The 19,466-nt window shown below is 47.7% G+C and overlaps 2 protein-coding genes across 3 annotated transcripts in view; one reads left to right on the top strand and one right to left on the bottom strand.

Annotated features, from left to right (window-relative positions):
- The window catches only part of LOC117136126 (CCAAT/enhancer-binding protein), a 29,753-nt gene extending 19,526 nt beyond the window's left edge, over positions 1-10,227 (top strand). The window contains exon 3 of one of the 2 annotated variants that reach the window (XM_033296829.1): positions 8,601-10,227. In XM_033296829.1, coding sequence (XP_033152720.1) covers positions 8,601-9,366 — 766 coding nt within the window. In that variant the 3' untranslated portion in view covers positions 9,367-10,227. Of the gene's footprint in view, positions 1-7,508 lie in introns of those variants that run through there. The other variant, XM_033296828.1, reaches the window with a different exon arrangement.
- A 1,282-nt stretch (positions 10,228-11,509) lies between these two features.
- LOC117137869 lies at positions 11,510-19,008 on the bottom strand. Its single transcript, XM_033299586.1, has 3 exons — positions 18,806-19,008; positions 16,277-16,646; positions 11,510-11,723 (listed from the first exon to the last, which is right to left on the bottom strand). The coding sequence occupies exons 2-3, from the start codon at positions 16,484-16,486 to the stop codon at positions 11,559-11,561; spliced, it is 375 nt and encodes a 124-aa protein (XP_033155477.1). The 5' UTR covers positions 16,487-16,646; positions 18,806-19,008; the 3' UTR covers positions 11,510-11,558.
- Positions 19,009-19,466: the final 458 nt, after the last annotated feature.

Raw genomic sequence — 19,466 nt, 5'->3', positions numbered from 1 at the left:
ATCATAATGACTGTCAAAATAGAACGTTTGCCGCTGCCAGCGGATCATATAAGGATCGATCCACGCAGCGGGCACCCGATCTTCTGGACACTAAGGGAAAACGGATGCCACTTGGGTCACTCGGACTTGAATGAAGCCTTCAACTTGTATGCCCATTTCCCCAAGACTGCGAAATGAAAGAACATTAAATGAAGATGAGGTTTGATGATCCGGACACACTCCTCATAATTCCTAATAGTATATGGATATATGGATTATGGATAAGGATCGGTCACATGACATATGCATCTCCATCTCTATGCCACTTTTTAATTGTATTGCATTGGTTTTAGTTCCTTGCCTAGTATTTCTCCGAGTGCACTTCGATGCAGCTCCTGGTCCTGCTGACATTTCATCATACTCACACGGCCTGCTGGCTGTTGGCTTCTTGGCTTGTTGGCCTGCAAGCCTGGTCTGAGGTTCTCACAATTGTAGACGCGTTCTGTGCAGCGCTTACTAATTGGTTAGTTGGCTGCAGGCTGGGCTCTTCAGCGTCTGCAGCCATCCAGGCCCCTTTCTCCGCCGCTTTCTCCTCCGCCGCCAGCAGGAGTGCGCTGGCTCCAGTGCGGCTGTCTTTCTAGGCGATCGTCAGCCTGTCTGGAGGAGAACTCTTGGCTTCTCTTGGAGGCTTCTGGCCAGCTGGGAACAACTGCAACATGCTGTAGTTTTTGCCATCGCACTTTCCGCGGAATTCTCCCCAGCTGAACATTTCTAATACTTAATTATTTGCTTGCCGTTTTACGTGCATTTATTTGAGGGGGGCGAGGGGAATTATGGGGCTGCTCCTGCTGCTGCTCAGAGTCCGCATTATGTAATCCTGCAGAGTTCACCTTCAAAACGGTGGACAGATCATCTAGGCATTCGGATGGCATAGGTATATTCCCAAATATATTTATAACTCGAGAGGAACGTTTGTTCCATTTACGATTCCGAACAGCTTTTGATTTTGCAGCTAGCCATAGCCATAGCCACATATGTGTATTTATATATATAGACTTTTTTACTATTTATAGCGCTACTTGGGCATTTGCCTTAAGCCAAAGCCAAAGTGTTTTAAATAGTCGAAATATGTAAATTTCTGTTTTGTCTTTTTCAGTATGGTCATGCGGGAAAGTATCTGCGAAATATGTGTTAGGATTTCAATTAAAGCACGAGATTCGGATGGCAGCTATTGGTACTACTGGTGGTGGTAGCAGAATTGGATGCAATTAAGATAGCAAATAGAAGAGCAGTGCAGGCGACTCCCCAGGTACTATTCAAAATAGAATATCTATTATCTGCGCAGCAAGCTGGTTGATTTACACACTCAACCACCGAGCACACCACACACTCCTTATACAGATGGACGAGATCGGCCGATGAATATATCTGATTGAATACAAGAACGTGGCACATGAGCACATGAGTGCGGTGCATGATCGCCGGAGAGCGAGTGGCCGAGAAACTCAGGTGTCTAATTGGGCGCTGGGGTGACAATGAACCACTTAACCAAGCCAGCTCCAGCCCCTGCTCCAGCGCACTAAGCCAAAAGCCTGAGATTGACAAAGCCGGCAGAGAAAACCGCCAACGCCAGCTCAAAAGTCGAACCAATTGGCAATTGGTACAGGCGATCGCAATGTTTTTGCCTCATGAATAACGCATAAGGAGCAGGGAGTAGGGCTTGGATTGGGTTGGGAATCGGGATCGGGATCGGAATCGAAATCAGGATCGAGCTCTGCGAGGCTTCGGGGCAATTGTCTGGTCGCTTGTGTTACAATTTAAATAAAATTGCGGCTCCCTGGGCGAAAACAAAAGGAAAAGCAGGGGGTTTTGGCCTTACGATTTCGGTTCTCAGTTCTCTGTTCTCAGTTCTGGGCATTGGTTTTCTTTTGGGTCGAAGTGCAAGTACCGTTTGTGCACAGGAAACAAAAGCACCGCTACAATCATAAAACGATTAACAGGTCGTGACCGTTTCACCTGATTACCGGTAGTCCGGCTCATTTGCATGCAGGTGGTGCCGCGTCTTTTCACGGTGACAAGTGCAGGAAGTTCGGAACCGCCTTCCCTTCCCTTAGCTTCCCCTCCTTCCGAGCACGCGGTTCTAACTTCCTCGCCTTCCGCGCATTTTAATTCACCCAATATTAATTATGAAAATCAGAAGGCAGGCGCAGATGGGTCGGTGCGTGCCTCGCATGGAAGTGGGCTTCTCGAGTCACTTTTGGCCAAGTCGAGCCCAAAGCCCAGAGGCCAAAGGCACTGGAGCTCGGGGCCTCTACAAATTAGAACAGAATTATCCCACGCATCTCGGATAATGTACGCGAAATACTTGATCGATTGCCAGCGATCTATGGTCGCTTGTACTCGGTCTCCAACTGACAACAACGGCGGACAAGGAGACGGAGTTGGAGAAGGAGGTGGAGGCGGAGGATCGGCGCAGACGGTCCACTGGCTGAGGCCATCAGAACGGAAAGCAGCGGACTGCAGACTGCAAACTGCCAACTGCCAACGGTGGAGCACAGCAGCTTGGGATCTGCGGATCGTCGATGGCACAACAAATTTCAGCGCGTAGAACGGTAACTTATTTTTTCCTCCCCGCTAGCTAGGGGGTATGTGGGGTAGCTTGGACTGGAGCACCATAATACCCACTACAATATGAAACATAATTTCTCACTAAAAGTTAGATGAAATCGCTTACATCAAAATATCTAGAAGTTCTTTAAGTGATACGCCCAGCAGTCTGCATGAGTTTGGAGTTGGGATCCTGCTACAACTAGCGAGGTAGCCACCATTCGATCTGCCCATTTGACTGGGAGCCACTTATTGTCAAGCTGCGCAGCAGCCGAAGGGGGAATGGGGGGATCGGGACTCGATCCAGCCGAGGGAGTTGGAGGAGGAGGCTCGCACAGCGATGTCTCCAGTTTGGCTGTGATAAAATGTGCGTAAGTGATCAGTTGGAAGACGACGACTCGGGATGGGGATAGTGATGGGGATGGGGATCGGGAACTCGGACTGAGATTCAGACTGCCAGTGCGACTTGGGGTTAAAATTCCTGGACTCGGCGATGCTTGGCGTTTTTTGTGCTGTTGCTTTTCAACTCTCTCGGCACTCGGTAGCATTTTAAAATTACAAGTATGTAATTTTGCTGAAATCAAGCGCTCATATGAAAATTCCACTGGCAGTGCAGAAGCCGTCGATCGATCGCTCGATCGATCTCGTTCCCGTTCCCGATCTCAAACTCGCGGGCAATTGTGGGGCATTTTTAATTTGTGCCCGGCTTTGACTTTTGCCTGGAAATCAGAGCAGTGGTCGGAGTCGCCTGGAAGCGGACTGTGCGACCTTATCGCGCCCACTGTGCGCAAATGCACAAATGCACACACAAAATGTCAATTCTGCGCACGTCGCTTCACCAGGCATCCCAATCAGTCGTGCCCCGGCCACTATGCGGCCCCCCGATCCCCACCAGAGTCCGCAAGGGGGTGGACCAGCTCCTGGCCAGGCTCCTTGGCCTCTGGCCGGCCTGGCAGCTCGTCATCATTATCTCTGCGCTCTGCCAACATCACAAATAATATGAGGAAGGCACAAAAAGGCAGCACAATCGAGGGCCCAAGAGCCGGCCACTGCTGGCCTGCAAATAAACTATTTCAATCAATGCGTTTGTCGTCGGGCCATCGATCGCATGCCAAAGGTAGTTAGGCATCCCATAGGATGAGTTGTGGGCTCATCGGGCTGCTTTTTCGATGTATTTTCGAGGCACGGCCGATGGGCATGGAAATGGGCGCAAAGGTGAGAGGCGAGCCATAAATACCAACGCTCTGCTTACAATTTACTTATGAAATTTTGAAAATTCCCTTGGATCGTTTATAAAATACTTTTGTTTTTATCAATACTATACATAAGTTTTCTTATCTAATATAAATGACTAACTTATATTACTCGCCATATATTCGGATTTTGAATTGCATGAATTGGCGCCAACTGACAAGCAGGTCACCTGTCTCAAGCACCACATTATGATAACTGCTTGCATAGATGGCGCCACATAAGTTATCGGACAACGTTTTAGCAAGCAGTTGATATGCGAGTAAGCCTATCGATACAAAACTGCTTTACAACCGCTGCTTAAATTCAAATTCAAATTTCTCAAGCGCATTTGAACTTTCTACGCGCTAAGTGCAAACAGCTTTAAAAAGAACATAGAAAGTTAATATATATTAAACTATTTTATTTCATTTTTAATGATTAATACAATCATTTTAATTTTATAAAAATAACTATTAAACGTAACTACACATTAACAACAATGTTAGAGGATGCTCTTTTAAAATTGAATTATTTTAAAAAATAATAATTAAAATATTTTGGTGGAACTCGATGACTCGCGTGCTTTATTCTCACGCTCCTATTAATTGGGAAGACTTTTCTAAGCAGCGGGCAGCGAAAAGTTTTCGCCGAAGAGCCGACTTTCATTGCCGAATCGCCTGGCATCAGCACTAAATGTTATTAATTTCTGTACTCATCAGCACACGGCGACAGGGAACGGGCTCGTTTTCTGTGGAAGTAGAGTCAGAATTACAGAAGTGAAGCGCAAAAGCACGAGAATCCCCGTTGGAAAAGAGTTTGGGGTCGTCGAACTGGCTGCATTTAAATGGTGTTAAGTACACTGCAATTAGGTGGAAATCGCCGGAGTTTTGGCTAATTGGGTTTTGTGAAAAGTATGAACTTATCTGCGGCGATGAGTCAATACAGAAGCGTACTTATGGAATTAATATTTATTCTATCAGTACTAAAATCACCGCAAAAGAACAAAATAGCTTCCTAGAAAGGTCTTTCCTATAAACAAGGCCGTGAGAATGAAGCGAGTGTTTAACCCAACCCCAACCCCAACCCCATCGACTCGAGTTCACTTCGATTGGGCTCGGATTTGAGGAAGTGCACAGTTGAATTGGCTACGCGTCATCGAGATAAGGTGACTGCGAGGGGCGAATAAAATGAAGGCAAAACAAAACACAACGCCGTCTAGAAATCATTGGCCAAAACTCCCAATTATGGCCGTGTTTATAAACACAATTCAGTCGGATTTTCGCATGTGTCAGACAACTTTTTGCAGAGTGCAACGAACGGCAGTTGTGAATTGTGAATTGTGGCCGCTACTCGTATTTGTTTTGTTTACGAATTCGCGGCTTTTGGCCGTCTTATCAGTCGTTTGCCAAAATATATAAATAAGACTCTTAGGCACTTTGCGCGTGGGCGTTGTCGACGGCAGATAAATACGCCTACGATTTCCCTCTGGGAAAACGCTTAAATGGATCAGGGTGATAAAGAGCTGCTTATCTGCTAGACTTTCTCCAGGCTTGGTATCAATGGGTAAATATCTATGACTTATGCTAGCATCTCTATGTATACCCTACTCAAGTTTAACAAGGTGAAATTGCTGGGGGCCGATAGTATTTGCGTTTTTAATCTTATCAGGGCTAACACCTTCTTGTTGGCCAAAGGGCTGGTATCTATAGCCTGTACACCTACTATAAATGAAATCGAAAGTTACATATAAGTTGTTAGCGGTATATTTAAAAGATACTTATTAAACCAATTTTAAGTGTTTGTATGAACTCTTGTTGATTTCTTTAAAACTGCTAACTCAATCATTAGGATAAGCAAATAAATAAATGACTTTGCTTCTGCGTTAATCCCAGTTAACCAGTAGTTTCGCCATAAACAATCTGATAAGATAGGGCGCACATGGATCGATCTTGCCTCATTTGAATGGCAGATTTCATCAGCTTTCCCATCGATCGATATGGAATCAGTTCTTGGGTAACAAGACCCCACAATGCAATCCCCCAAGAACAATAAGGGTGCGTTGAGTGCGTTTTGAAATACACCCGACCAGGAGAATATCTTTGTGGACGCACAAGGAAGCACTTTTGCACAATCTCGATGCAGTCATCGATATCGGCGATATTTCCGATTCGCTGCAATAGCTTGACTGATAAGCGAAGAAAAGAGGCTGTCCTGTCATCGACAGCGGAATACCCTCTTATCGTGCAACGGCGCACGGGGCGTATGATTAATAAAGCCCGGGTAAACAAAAGGTACATGCACGCTGGCAGAAGACGGGGGCGAGCGGCGGCCGAAAGCAGGGGCGCACCTTCGGAAAGTAAACGACAACTTGACCCAAATTGCAGACTCGAAAACTCAGGAGAGTCGGCAGAGTGAGCAGAGTGAGCCCCAAGCTGAAGAGCGCCAGTGGGGGAAAAGTGGAGAAGGCGACTTCACAAATCGCTGCATTTAAATAAACAAAACTACGAGGCGTGCTAATTTTTATGAATTTCATAACACAGTCTTAATTTTAATAAGACGTCGCTGCCTATTACGTGAAAGCTCCCCGATGCGTTGCGCTCCGACTGCGCAGTCACGCATGCGCGCCAAAAACAGGCCCCAAGCCCCAACCCCCCGACCCCCGATCCCCAATCCCCCAAGTAACTGCACTTCTGTGTTTCTGCTTCTCTGTATTTCTAAGGCGCAAGGCGAGTCGAAGCCCAAACACAAATCGGAGTGGGCAAGGCCCCGAAATGGGGGTCGGGGGTTACGCAGCGGAGTGCCGGTGTGTGCGGGCGTGGTGTTGTTGCTTCTCGCTGCGGCTGTGCGGCTCTTCTCCCAAAAAAGCAAAAGCGACGGAACCGAAACTGAAAATGAAAACGAAAGCGGGAGCCAAGGAATAATGAGCGCTGGCTGCGCTGCCGACGTCGGCGTTGCTGGCGTCTGTGTTCGCTTGCGCTTGTGTGGGTGCCTTGGGGCTCCCTTTTGTGTGACGTCACGCGATCGTGCGAACATTGAGTTTTTTCATGAAATTCACTGCGTGCTGCAGCTCATAACTAATAGTAGTATAGGGTCTTGATTAAGCAAATAATATCTAAACTAATATCTGAACTAACTTATGAGCGTATGAGCATGAGAAACATTTACACAAGTAATAAATTCTTTATAAAGAGATATTTAGTTCCAGATACAAATAAGATATTTAGTTCCAGAAACTGAGGAAGTATCTCTGATCTTCGGCCCAAATGCACTTAGCTTGTTTAATGGCCTGCATTCGTGCTTTTGGCCCGCGCAGCAAGCTCAAGAACTGGCCAAGTGAACTGCCTTGCGACGAGAGTAAAAGTGATTGGGAAAACTCTTGCTTTTTTACCTGATCGCGGCTCTCGCTCTCATCCACAGGTAGTTGCCTTTGCCTTTGCCTTGCTTGTGCTTTGCTTGCTCTTGCTTTGCTTTTGCTCTGCTCGTGCTGTGCTGTGCTGCTGCTGCCTTTGCCTTGCTGTAACGGCGACGCTTGGGGCTTCGGTGGGGAGCGGTACGAGCGAATGTGTGTGTGTGTGTGTGTTACATGCGCTGGCCGCTCATTTTCTTTTTCTTCGGCTGCGTCGCTGCGCCAAAGACTTTTTCACTTTGCCGCGTTCGCGTTCGCGTTTTGTCACAGTTACAATTTACCACTCGTCGGCGACGGACGCGCGCTCTCCGCTGGCCAAGAAATCCAAATCGAAGAAAAGCTCGCTCAGCTAACGGTTCTTCAGGAGCGCTTCTAACACCAGCACACGTACGAGTACGAGTGCGAGAGCACTAGCCAACGGCAGTCGTCAGGCCGTCTCGTATAAAATCTGTTGCATCACTGCTGCGGCACTTCAGTCGTTCGAACGCGTGCGGCCGGAGAAGTGCAGTGTCGAGTTAACAAAGTAAACAAACTGAATAAACATTTTGCGCTAAGAATCGGAAACAATAAGCAATAGTGCGATGCTCGGCTGCAGTGACCACCTAGGCAGCCTGAGATGAAGCATACGGAATAGCGAGCTATCCGAGTCGAACATTTCCAAAGACCCACTTCTTACCTCAGTGCAATGCTTTAGGCGCCAAACGAGCAAAGTTTATTCCCAAATCTGAACTCTAAAAACAGCCAAAATTAACGCTCTACAAGGCATCAAGATTCTACCCTCCTTCGCGCAACTGAAAATGCTGAACATGGAGTCGCCGCAGATGTACGCCGATGCCGTTCAGACATTGGCCCAGCTGGACCTCAAGAAGGAGCCTCCCCTGCAGCAGGCCACCATTGGCCAGATCACCCTGACGGCCATGTCCACGGCGCAGCAGCAGCAGCAACAGCAGCAGCAGCAGCAGCAACAACAACAACAGCAGCAACAACAGCAGCAGCAGCAACCCCAGCAGACTACCGATGCGAACAACAACACGTCGCAGGACGCGGCACTCCTGGTCAAGCAGCACGCCATGCACCAGATGCAACAGGTAGCCGCCCTGGGCAACAACAACAACCTGCTGCAGAAGCAGATGCTGCAGCAGTACTCCACCCAGACGGACCTGGACGAGCTGACCACCCAGGAGATCACGCTCGACCTGCAGCACCTGATAGACGACCAGTTCAGGGACACGGAAACGCTGGGCATCTTCAGCGACATGGTGACCAGTCCGGGCGGACTGTCGGCCACCCTGCCCCCGAGCGGAATGGTCTCGGCGGCGGCGAAGGTCCTGCAGCAGCAGACCCTGCGGAACCAACACGGCTACGGGGGCAGGGGAGGCGGCGGCGCAGGAGGCGCCCTGGCCTACATGCCGCAGCCCGTGCACGCCACCTACAACAATTCCAGCGACGAGAACAGCTCCGTGGGCTCCGACTCCAGCACGATCAAGGAGGAGCCCATCGACCCCGAGTACAGGCGGCACCTGCAGGAGGCGGCCAGCCAGCAGGCCGCCTTCATGGGCAATGGAGCAGGCCTGTACAACGGCTACGGGTCGGGGGCGAATGGCTTGTCCGGGGGCGGAAACCCACTCAACGGAGGCAACACCACGCCCAGCAGCAACGGGAGCAACGGCAGCACGGGCAGCAGCAACAGCAGCCAGTTCACCAACCTGACGACGGCCAACGTCCTGGCCCACCACAACCTGCCCCACCTGGCGGCCGCCGCAGGAGCACACAATCTGCTCAAGCAGCACAGCAAGCTGCACGCGCAGCAGCAGCACCAGCAGCACCAGCAGCAGCAGCAGCACCGCAAGCACAGCAACAAGCACGTGGACAAGGGCACGGACGAGTACCGCAGGCGGCGGGAGCGGAACAACATAGCGGTGCGCAAGAGCCGGGAGAAGGCCAAGGTGCGCTCCCGCGAGGTGGAGGAGCGCGTGAAGAGCCTGCTCAAGGAGAAGGACGCCCTCATCCGGCAGCTCGGAGAGATGACCAACGAGCTGCAGCTGCACAAGCAGATCTACATGCAGCTCATGAACCACGCCAATCCCGAAGTGAGCCGCGCCTGCCGCAGCTTCCTCAACACCAACGAGCACTCGCTGTAGCCGCTGCAAGCTAAGGCCAGTGTCCTGCGAGTCCTGTGTGTGCGTGTGTGAGTGAGTGCTTGAGTGCTCGTGTGTGTGTGTGTGTGCTCCAGCCGTGAGTGTGTGCGTGTGAGCGAGACTCTGCTAAATCAAAGATACAAATGCTGTGTGGGTAGCTCGTAAGGTCCATTCTCCTCCTGCTCCTCATTGTCCTCTGGCCGTAGACGATGAAGTGGTCGCCCCAGTTGGTGGGCCGCTGCATCGCTTGGAGGCCGAACTCTTCTGCCGATCGCTGTGGCATTCCTTGTACATTTACTCTGTCCCCATTTCTTGTTATCACTGTAAAGCATATTTTTGTACTTAATTCTAATTCTTAACGACTGTAACATATATATTTCGCACGTTTTTATACATAATCTTATACGTTATATCTATCATAAAGTTAAGCCAAAGAAAAATGTTAAAAATATTAATGTAAAAAAGAATAACACGCAGGAACGAAGAACGAAAATACAAACTTCAAAGCCCATTAACTATTTATACATCTAATTCAAATGTGTACAGTACAGTTGTCGACGGTGTGCGGCTTCGCCCTATGCTTGATGCCACGCCCACTCCCACGCCCTGCCCTGCTTGACACAACATTAGCAAATCTCTAGTTCGTAAGTCGGAGCATCAAGCATCGCTTTACCTGCACAATCCCCAGAGGAAAGCCTCCCGAAATCAACCAACTTGTAGCGAATTCCAATGGTTCGCTTCCGAGAGCGTAGAAGATATGAATGCTACTAATTGTAAGGCCAACGCAATGTTCTCATTTTAATTTATATATTCGTAAATTAAATATACACAAACAAAGAAAACTGTAAAGCAAATCTAAATAAATTAAATAAAATGTACCTTATACAAAGAATCGACTCGACGTGCGTTTTGACCATGCCCAAATGAATTTCAGATGAGCTCATGTTCGCCGAACTTCTTAATTTCCACAGTTTAGCTACCAATCTGCAATTAGCCCTAGCCACAATTTGATGCAAAAGCCCTGCCAAAAAGTGTCTAATTAAATGTCGGCCATACTTAGAAAGACCAGAGAGAGACGCACCACCACATTGGGCGGGGGGTAGGGTCTTTCTTCTGTCCGCCGTCTTCTGTCTTCGCTGTCTTCCGATGGGACAAATACGACAAGGCAATGCATTTCGGGCTGCCAGGCGCGACACTTGGCCAAGTGGAGGGAGGCAGGAGGGCGGAGCGGAGGAGCGGAGGACCCCAGACAATCGCAAGGCGGCCGTGTTGACACAATTTGACAGTAAGACAAACCCGAAACGAAAAGCAAATTTATAAACGACAAAGCGAAAAAGAATGAATGCAACTCGAGAAACCGACAAATTAACGCGCCAGAGAAAGCCCAAACAAAAGCCACGGAGCCAAAGAGCCAAAAAACGCATGCCGACCTGGGGCAGATAATCACTTACAGACTTACAGACATTTGGGCTCGGGCTAAGCCCTTTTGGTCAAAACTTTCTTCCATCCGTATCTGTATCTTGGCCAACTGCTGCTGCTGCTGCGTGCGTCCAATTTGTCTAGCTGCATTGTTGAGCACTTTGATTGATGAAAGCTAATTGCGCATGCACTCTGGGCCCAAAAGTGAAATTGCTTGGACTTGTGGGTGTCGCTCGGTAGCCACAAACCGCAGCCACAGCCGAAATCCATCGCAATCCCATTTAAGCCTGACTTTGATAAGGGTTCTAAGCAGCTTACGGAGAAAGTTCGCCCCTGCAGTGCACCTCCTGCCGATCGCCGAATGCATCTGCGTTTTGGCAAGCGCTCAGAAATTGCCGCACGATTACTGCCCAACTAGGCGCCGCGGCAACGAGGCGTATGAGTTATGAGCGGCGGCAGCGAGAAGTGATAAATTCGCGACTCGCAACTGCAGCGGCAGACGAGGCAGCAAACACACTTCTTTCTGTCTCACCTGTACGCCGCGCTGATAAATGCTAATTGCCGCCATGAAAGAAGGCTGGGAGACTGAACGACGGGCTAGGAGATTTATGAAGGAATTAATAAAGATTCTATTAAGTATGACAATAATTAGGATTTTATCCAAGATTAGCATCAGTTTTTTATTCGTTCACATATCCAAACAGAATATATTGAGTCATATGCGAAAGTAAATGGATATCAATGGAATCCACACTAATCACAGATACGATGGTGGGTTACATGATTGGACCTCCAATGAGCTCCAGCTTCAGCTCCAGCTCCAGATCCCGGTTTCGATCCATCTCGATTCCGCTGTCATCCAATCCATCTTTCACACTCCAGTTCCACTTCGTCCGCTCCGCATTGTTGTGGCTCCAACATCTCGCCTTTAGCTGCAGCGACTATAAAAACCATAACGGAAAAAGTGGGTTACTTCACTTTTATTTTCGTGCCGCAAGAAACAGAGATAGAGAGAGAGAGAGGGAGAGAGAGGGAAGAGCTCGAGGGAAAGAGAGAGGCAGAGACCAACTTTACATCTATTCATCTATCTCTATTTTTCTTTTTAGCACAGATTGAGTAATAGTTAGTTGTTTGGCTTATATCTTAGAGCCGGGCTTCGTTCCCTCTCCTTTGTGCTGCCGTTCGCCTGGCAACGACGATCGTGTGGCCAACGCGGTGGTTTCACTTTCTATGCCGACTCCGACTTCGACGCAGACTGACTTTTGCTATCTAATACAGCCGCGCAACAACAATGGCCCATCTAGCTGCACTCGGAGAAAAGTTGAGCTGCAAAAGCAGAACTTAGTATCATAAATCTTTCAAGAACATTTGAGCTCGAAGTATGTGTATTGTTCCTGTGCAATTCAAGTTTCTGCCAACTAAAATATATGCTAACCATATTCACTATAGGGTATATATTCTCGCAGTGTAGCACCACAATCTTTTTCTTCGCGCTTTGTTGTTTTCCCTCCACAATACATTGACTATTTTCTTTTCGACGACGCCATACGCCATGTTGGCCCGGTCGCAGAGTCTAAAGGCAGACTCGGAGCCAGCTGAAGCTCTGGCTGAGATTCGGCTCCACTCTCGTAGGAACGGCTTGTATCTGCGCTTGTATCTGTATCTGCATCTGCGAGTGTATCTGTGGCCGAGTGTGGGGGTTATGTAATGGGCCAGGCCGAGTGCTGTTGTTGCTGCTTTAAAGATGCCTTTTCTTTTGTTGGGCTGTCTGCTCTGCCTGATGACCAAGTTAAGATATTATGTTCGTTATGTTGCGCTTATTAACGTGGCCCACAAAAATTGTTTAGCGTTTTGTTTTGCCTAAACGAATTTTCCGTTATAAATCAAGCGAGCCACGCGAAATAGAGACATTTGCCGCGATGGCCAGATGGTAAATCATCAAATGGATTGTGCAGCCACAGTGACCCACAGCGAAAATGATACCGCATCCCCTGCGCCCCTTTCCCCAACTTTCCTTACGCAACTTGTCGAGTGGAAATGCTATCCATCCATCTACCTTCTCTCGGTCCAATCAGTCGACACTGCCATTTGAAACAATTACGCAGCTCCGGCGCACATTAAAAAGAAATAAGTTTACGCGTAGTAAAAGTATGCAAAGTATGTATTTGGGGAAAAGTGGCCCACCTCAGGGGAATATAAAAGCAGTTTATGGGCCTACTTGGCGATTAACACTTAAGAAAAAGGGCGGAAAGTAAAAGTAAAAGGGTTGAAATCGAAGGAGTTTTACTCTCCACTACGAGTATCTCTCCAGAACGAGTATCTTTAAATCTGGAATTCCCCTTGTAGGTGCGTAGGGAGTAACTAGTTAATGGAATATTATAAAATAATCCCAATTACAACCAGATGCAACGAGTAGTAATTGGAAGAGAGTAGCATAAAGGCCACCCAAATAAAGTAGCGAATCAAAAGAAAGCGAGAGGAAGAGGGCGAGACACAACAAAACCAAACCAAAACTAAATCTAAACCACTCACCCAAAGACCCATTGGCCTACTTTTCTTACAGGCCCAGCAGCAACAACAATAAAAATATAAAAAATGCTAGAAAATAATCTCAACGCCAACACACGCACACATGGCTAATCAAGGCGTATCTGTGTGTTGGTGCGTCCAAATTTACAAGGGGCGCCCTTTTCGAAAAGTCGAAAAAACGAAGTCTTCCAAGAAAGCTGCGCGCGCTTCTATTTTCAGCTGCGCGTTGGCGTCGCCGTCTTTATCAATCTTCCGGGGGGTGGGAGGGGGGTTGGTTTGCTGGCATGGCAGGGGCAGGGGGAGTGGTACGGGTGGCGGGCGGTTACTTATCTTAGGGCAAGACCCGCGTCCGCTGAGCGAAAGAGATGGCTGCCGAGGCGAAGGGCCAGACACTTGTTGCAAGCAGAACGCCCCACCAAAAAAAAGAGAAAAACAGAGCAGCAACAACAAATTGACCCAATTTTGAACATTTTTCCTTTACTGCACACAGATACAAACAACGGCACACAAACAAACCAAATATGCGCCCTGAAGTCATAAAGAAATATGTGCACTGAGAGAAATGCTGTGCACTTTTATACTATTTGTTGGCAGGTTATAAGGATCTCAACTTGAAGAAGTATTGTAAAGTGTTGTCTTTTTATTTATTGAAAGTTATTAAATAGTACCTCCCCTTTTCTCTCCGTGTAAATGCGGCCAAGTGTGTGTGTAATGCTCCCTTAAAATTGAATTGTTGTTAATTGTTGTTGCTGGTGCTGTTTGTTGTTTGCTCGGCGGCATTGTTGAGTTCTTCGCCGGGGGGATTGGTTGGGGGGTGGGGTGGGGAAGTGTCGGGGGGTTGGAGGTTGGGGGCTGCAGCAGCCCAACACCAGAATTCACTTTCAATTTTTGGGCTCTTCTTGATTGGGCGCATTGAAAGAAATGTTCTATGCTGCAGGAACAACAACAGACAGAGCAACACACATTTTCTTGACTTTGGGAAAAGTGGGTCAGCAGCTGTAAAATAGACTCCACCAGACTGGGCCTCCTCCCACCCCCCAAGAACCCCCCTCCCCTGAGCCAATCAAGTCGGAAAAGAGGGAAATGTTTGTGCATTTGCGGCGGTGGAATGTGTATGTCTGGATATGTGTATCTGCGATCTGACGCTGTTTAGACGGTGTCTTTTTCCCCTTCGGTCTTCCTAGCGCTTTTCCCCTTCCGGCCGCCCTGCGCCTGCCCCGCCCCTTGCCATTCGCCCACCCGGGGCCCACTGTTAAGTAGGTCAGCACTTATGGCCCGATCCACGAGCAGTTTTCATTATCATGTGCAGCTGATGATGCAGCGACGAGGCTGGCAAACAAAAGTATCTTCGAGCATCGCCAGTGTGTTGCAACTTCGGCTAGTAATGGCAAAAAGAAGAGAAAGAAAAGAAACGAAACGCTTTTCGGGCTTTAATGTCTAAACAATGCTGCAGCAACTTCATAAAATGTGTCTTTCCAAACGAAAGGAGATAAAACAAACTGGGAATGCTTCTTTAAAGCACTGCCATCTTGATGGATCTCTACCAGAAACACCAAGCAGTGGAGTATACAAATTGGAATTAGATAAGTTACCCATTAACAGTTGTAGTTAGATGGGGATATACCTCCTGAAACGAAGGAATCCCATGCCTTTGGTATCCGAGGAATAAAGTATCTTACATACGGTTCATAGAAATCCGAAAGATACTTCCCTTCCCCTATGCGTATATCTGGCCATTTCTCGATTTGTCAATGTCTCTTTGCCTCTGCTGGCCATCCCCAAAGTTCTCGAGTCCGAGCCCGAGTCCATTTATTTTCGCTTAAAAATAGCACCAAAAAAAGGTTCATTCCGACCCAGAGAACAACAATGAGATGGGGCATAATACTCGTGTGTGGCTTCTGGTTTTCTGCGTCGCATTTCTCATAGCAGCCGCCAAAATGCCAGAAAGCAAGAGACCGCGGGCTGCCAACAAATAAATAAATAAGTGAAATAAAATGAATTACATTTGAATGTAATTAGTATGTGTACACAAATCGGCAAACTAGTCGTGAAATCATGTGTTGTATATTATGCTTAAACATGTCAAGATCACAATACTCTTCATATCACTGCGATTGGGGAAGTGGAGCGTGTTCTTGGGCTCCTCGGGTTCCGAGATGAGGAACTCGGGACACTGTAAAGGGAAAATGTGGTTAACGATAACAAAAAAGGTTGATTTGATTGCGGGAACAATAAGGTTTGTTTGTACTGCACAGTGTAAGTGGGTCAATTACTTGATGGCTTCCTGTGGGCAGGCACTTAGTGATTCACAGGTGTGAAAGCTGAGTCACTTTATTAGGATGATGTGTCCCTGAAGATTTCACTTTCTTCGCTCTTTGGAGCCCAGCAACTTGTTGTCTTTGCCTTTCTGGGATTCATCCTAAATTTAAAAGGCAATCTAATGTAAGTGTGATATGAACTATATTAAGTTAGTGCTAGTTGTATCTTGCCATTAAGTGGCTTCCTATTTCATTCCGTGTGCACTTGATTTTGGCGCCAAAATCATAAGCCGCAGCCGCCGAGTTTGCAATGCCATTGCCTCATTTCGCCGGCTTGAGCTTGAAAGTAAAAGTGGTTTGGCTTTCTTTTGTGGCACACGCTTTTGGCGCTGCTTTCCAACCACTTTGGTTTGGGTGGCCGCCACTACCGCCACTACCACCGCTACCACCACTACCAACACAGCTGCAGCGGCTACGACGACGACAAGTTGCCGTGTTGTCGAGTCCAAGGTCAAGAGGAAGACTTTGAAAATGCCCCAGCAATGTGGTCGTGGATGTTGCCTCTGCCGCTGTCGCTGCCGCTGCCTCTGCCTCCAATTTGGATGAATAATGCAGGAGACTCCCAGGTGAGAGTGAGAGTTTTGGCGGGTAGGTGGAGGGGAAGCCCAGGTATCACTGGCTCTGAAGATCGGGCTTTGTCTGCTTACCGTTATGCGGGCCAGTTCCGGTTTACGACTGGTTAACTGGTTGGACGGAGATGGAGATGGCGATCGGATCCGATGAGAGTCGTTTTGGGGTCCCATCTCGAAATGTAGTCCATGTAACTGGCACAGCCACCGATGACGCAGGCGACGACGGGTTTGGGGCTTTGTGATTACGCGAAGAGCTCCGAATGATGGCTCCAAAAGCATTTCCATTTAGCTGCGGATCCCAGCTCATCTCACCTGTTGTCGCCTAACTCCGAGCTTCTTCGTCTCGCAGCGTTATGCGTAGTTAATAACCGTTAACGGATCTGCACCCGCAGGAAAAATGGTTGATGTTCGGGGCTCCCATTTGATTTCATTTCGTTTCATTTGGCTAAAATAAAGGGGGAAAGACAACAATTAAGCGAATCTGTTGCAATCGGTTAGCCGAACTAAGAAAAGAAAAATGCATAAGCATAAGCGTATGTAATATTATTACGATTATATTTTCGGGGTAGTTAAGGCCTTATATAATCGCTCGCCCTGTTAGCCATGTTAGCTGCCTGGCCCGCGTTATTTAATTGCCTCCAGCCAGCGAGAAAAACGAAGGAAAATAAAACAGCGGCAAATAAAATAAAATGTGTTTTTAACTGTTAATGCAACTGCTTATGAAATGAGGTTGCCTCGACAATTAACTCGCAGTTGGCCAGCCTTTTGCCCGGACTTTATGTAAATGAGCAGCCCGCCGACTGCAGGCCAAACACCATAACCCTACGAGGAACTGAGGCTAAAGACCGATTTTAGTGGGTGTCGCGTGGGCACAGATACGATACTTGGCATTTGATAGGGCCAAGACAGCGCCGAAAAGCGTCAGAACCAACACACTCGGGCTTAATTGGTATTTAAGTTGGTAATTGCAGACAGCAGGCCGTTCTTTTTACTACTGCATTCTGAATTCCAAAGTTAATTGCAGTTCGCTGGATTCCTTACCACCCGAATACTGCAAATATATATTTAATCGATTCGAGGTACTAAATCACACCATTGTCCCTTTCAATCAGCGCATTGCAATGGCAAACCAGAAACCCAGAGAGACAGAAAGTCTTGTTTTGATTTATTTCCCCTACTTTTGGCTCAACGAAAACAGAAAAAAGCGAAAGTGGCCGGGCCAAGTCGACACCTTTTCACTTTCAAGGCCGCGTAATCAAAACGCTTCGACCGTTGTCAATGCGGCCGAAACAAAAACAAAAACAAAAAAAAGAAAAGAAAATAAAACCGCGGCACGAACACATCGAAGACATCGTCGAGTCACGCATGTGACCCACAGCACGGAAGTCGAACGCCGAATAAAATTAGAAACAAATAAAATATCTCTCGGGCGGACAAGCAAACAAACAAACAAGCGACAGATACTGTATCTTTTATCGCCATGTGTGTGACTGGTGGTGCGTTTGGGCCTAGAATCATGAATGGGATGCAGTTCAGTGGGCCAAACGGCAGTTAGTTAGCGGCTATGGTTATATAAGAAATGTTAAGCAGTTGCCGACGCAACACCGACTGACTTAGGTCAGTTACGTAAGCGGATTCGAACAGCGTTTGCCCTGGGATCGCGATTGGGAGTTTATCTGACGGATGCGCCGCGCACAAGCGGAAGATACAGGTCGAATGTTGATTTGGGCGGAATGAAATTAAAGCAGTGATTAAATTTAGATTTCATATGTTAGTATCTGTAATGATCAGTCAATACTCGGAAATGCGCTTTTATGCACACCATTGAGTATCTTGTATCGCCGGACTCTCCAGTGGATAACTCCCTCTGGAGCCGATGAAAAGTGCACTCCGCGGAGTGCTCTCTGTGTGAAAATTGTGGAAAGGAAACCCAGCCAGCACAAGAGAAAAAAGACTTGAACTCAAGTGTTGAAGTGTTGTCTTGAGCAAACAAACAAACAAACAGGAACAACAACAACAACCGCGAGGCAGGCAAACTTGCAAGCGGGACACACAAAGGGGTGGCAAAAAGGGGTGATTGGGGGTAGTGGGGGAGTGGGGCACCGACAGCCACACACTTGTAACTGCATGCTAACATGTTTCGCCTAAAAAAAAACAAACGGAAAGGCAGCAACAAATTTTATTTATTTATTAAACGAAGAAAAAACAGATATATAGGCAAACTTGTTTATAGTTGTGGCCGCTTTTTGTTGTTGCCCGCATATTAAACACACACACACACACGCACACACTCGTCTTTTGGCCAGGCTGCAAGTGCGGGTGTGTGTGTGCTGTCATATACGTGTGTGTATGCAAATGGGAAGCTCCGACCATCCGCCTAAATTCATAAGTTTTTGAGTTGACAGCGGTTACATCACTTCACTTCACCGTTATGCGTATGACATTAATTTTTGCACTCGGCGACGGGCATAAATTAATATCTTCGCCAAACTCCAGCGGAATTCGAGGAGCTCCATCCAATTTCTCCCCCCAAAAGTCACGCCGCTCTGGCTGTGGTTCTTTGTTGGCCAGTTGCCAAATAGCCGCGCTTTGCCCAATACTTACCATTTCCTCACCGTTCCAGCCCGGCTTTTTCCTCCACTCGGTTTTCCTTTCGCTTTCATTGACGCGTGAAGTGGCTCAGACGCAGGGCAGGAATATGGCAGTTGGATACCCGAATACTTGGATGGCCGCCGAAGAGTCGAGCAGTTGAATAGACCAACAGCAGCAGCAGCGGCAGCAACCAACCACAGCGAAGCGGCCAGCGGAGCTGCAGAGTGCAACGAATATGTGCATACCCTTTCGCAGATTAAAGTATTAACAAGTTAAATAGGTAGATGAAGCTTTCGAAGGTACCAAACATAGTAGGCCCCATTAGAAACTCAGTGATTCAGGGTGACTCACATAATACATCCTCAGTCAGATTTGAGATCGCGGATTACCTTTCCAATGATTCAAGGGTTTATCCAACTTCATGACACGATTGCTACCAATTGTGGACCTAGGTCGATGGACTCCTCATTCAGGGCAGTCCAAAATGCTTAGTTAATGTGCATTACATTTTCGTGATTCTGATCGATATCGCCAGCGAGCGTCTCGTCTCCGTAGTTAATAGAGCTTTTGTTGCAGACATAATCAGCGAAGCAGAAAGTCGGCCCCAATCCCCCAGCACTCCCCCCCCCCGCAATAAAAGAGCCCCCAACTCCGCCGTGACTGGGCTCCACGG

This window comes from Drosophila mauritiana, chromosome 2R (genome assembly GCF_004382145.1).
Source record: "Drosophila mauritiana strain mau12 chromosome 2R, ASM438214v1, whole genome shotgun sequence".
NCBI lineage: Eukaryota > Metazoa > Arthropoda > Insecta > Diptera > Drosophilidae > Drosophila > Drosophila mauritiana.
Note: the sequence above shows the minus strand (reverse complement) of the source record. Positions and strands in the feature narration are given on the sequence as shown.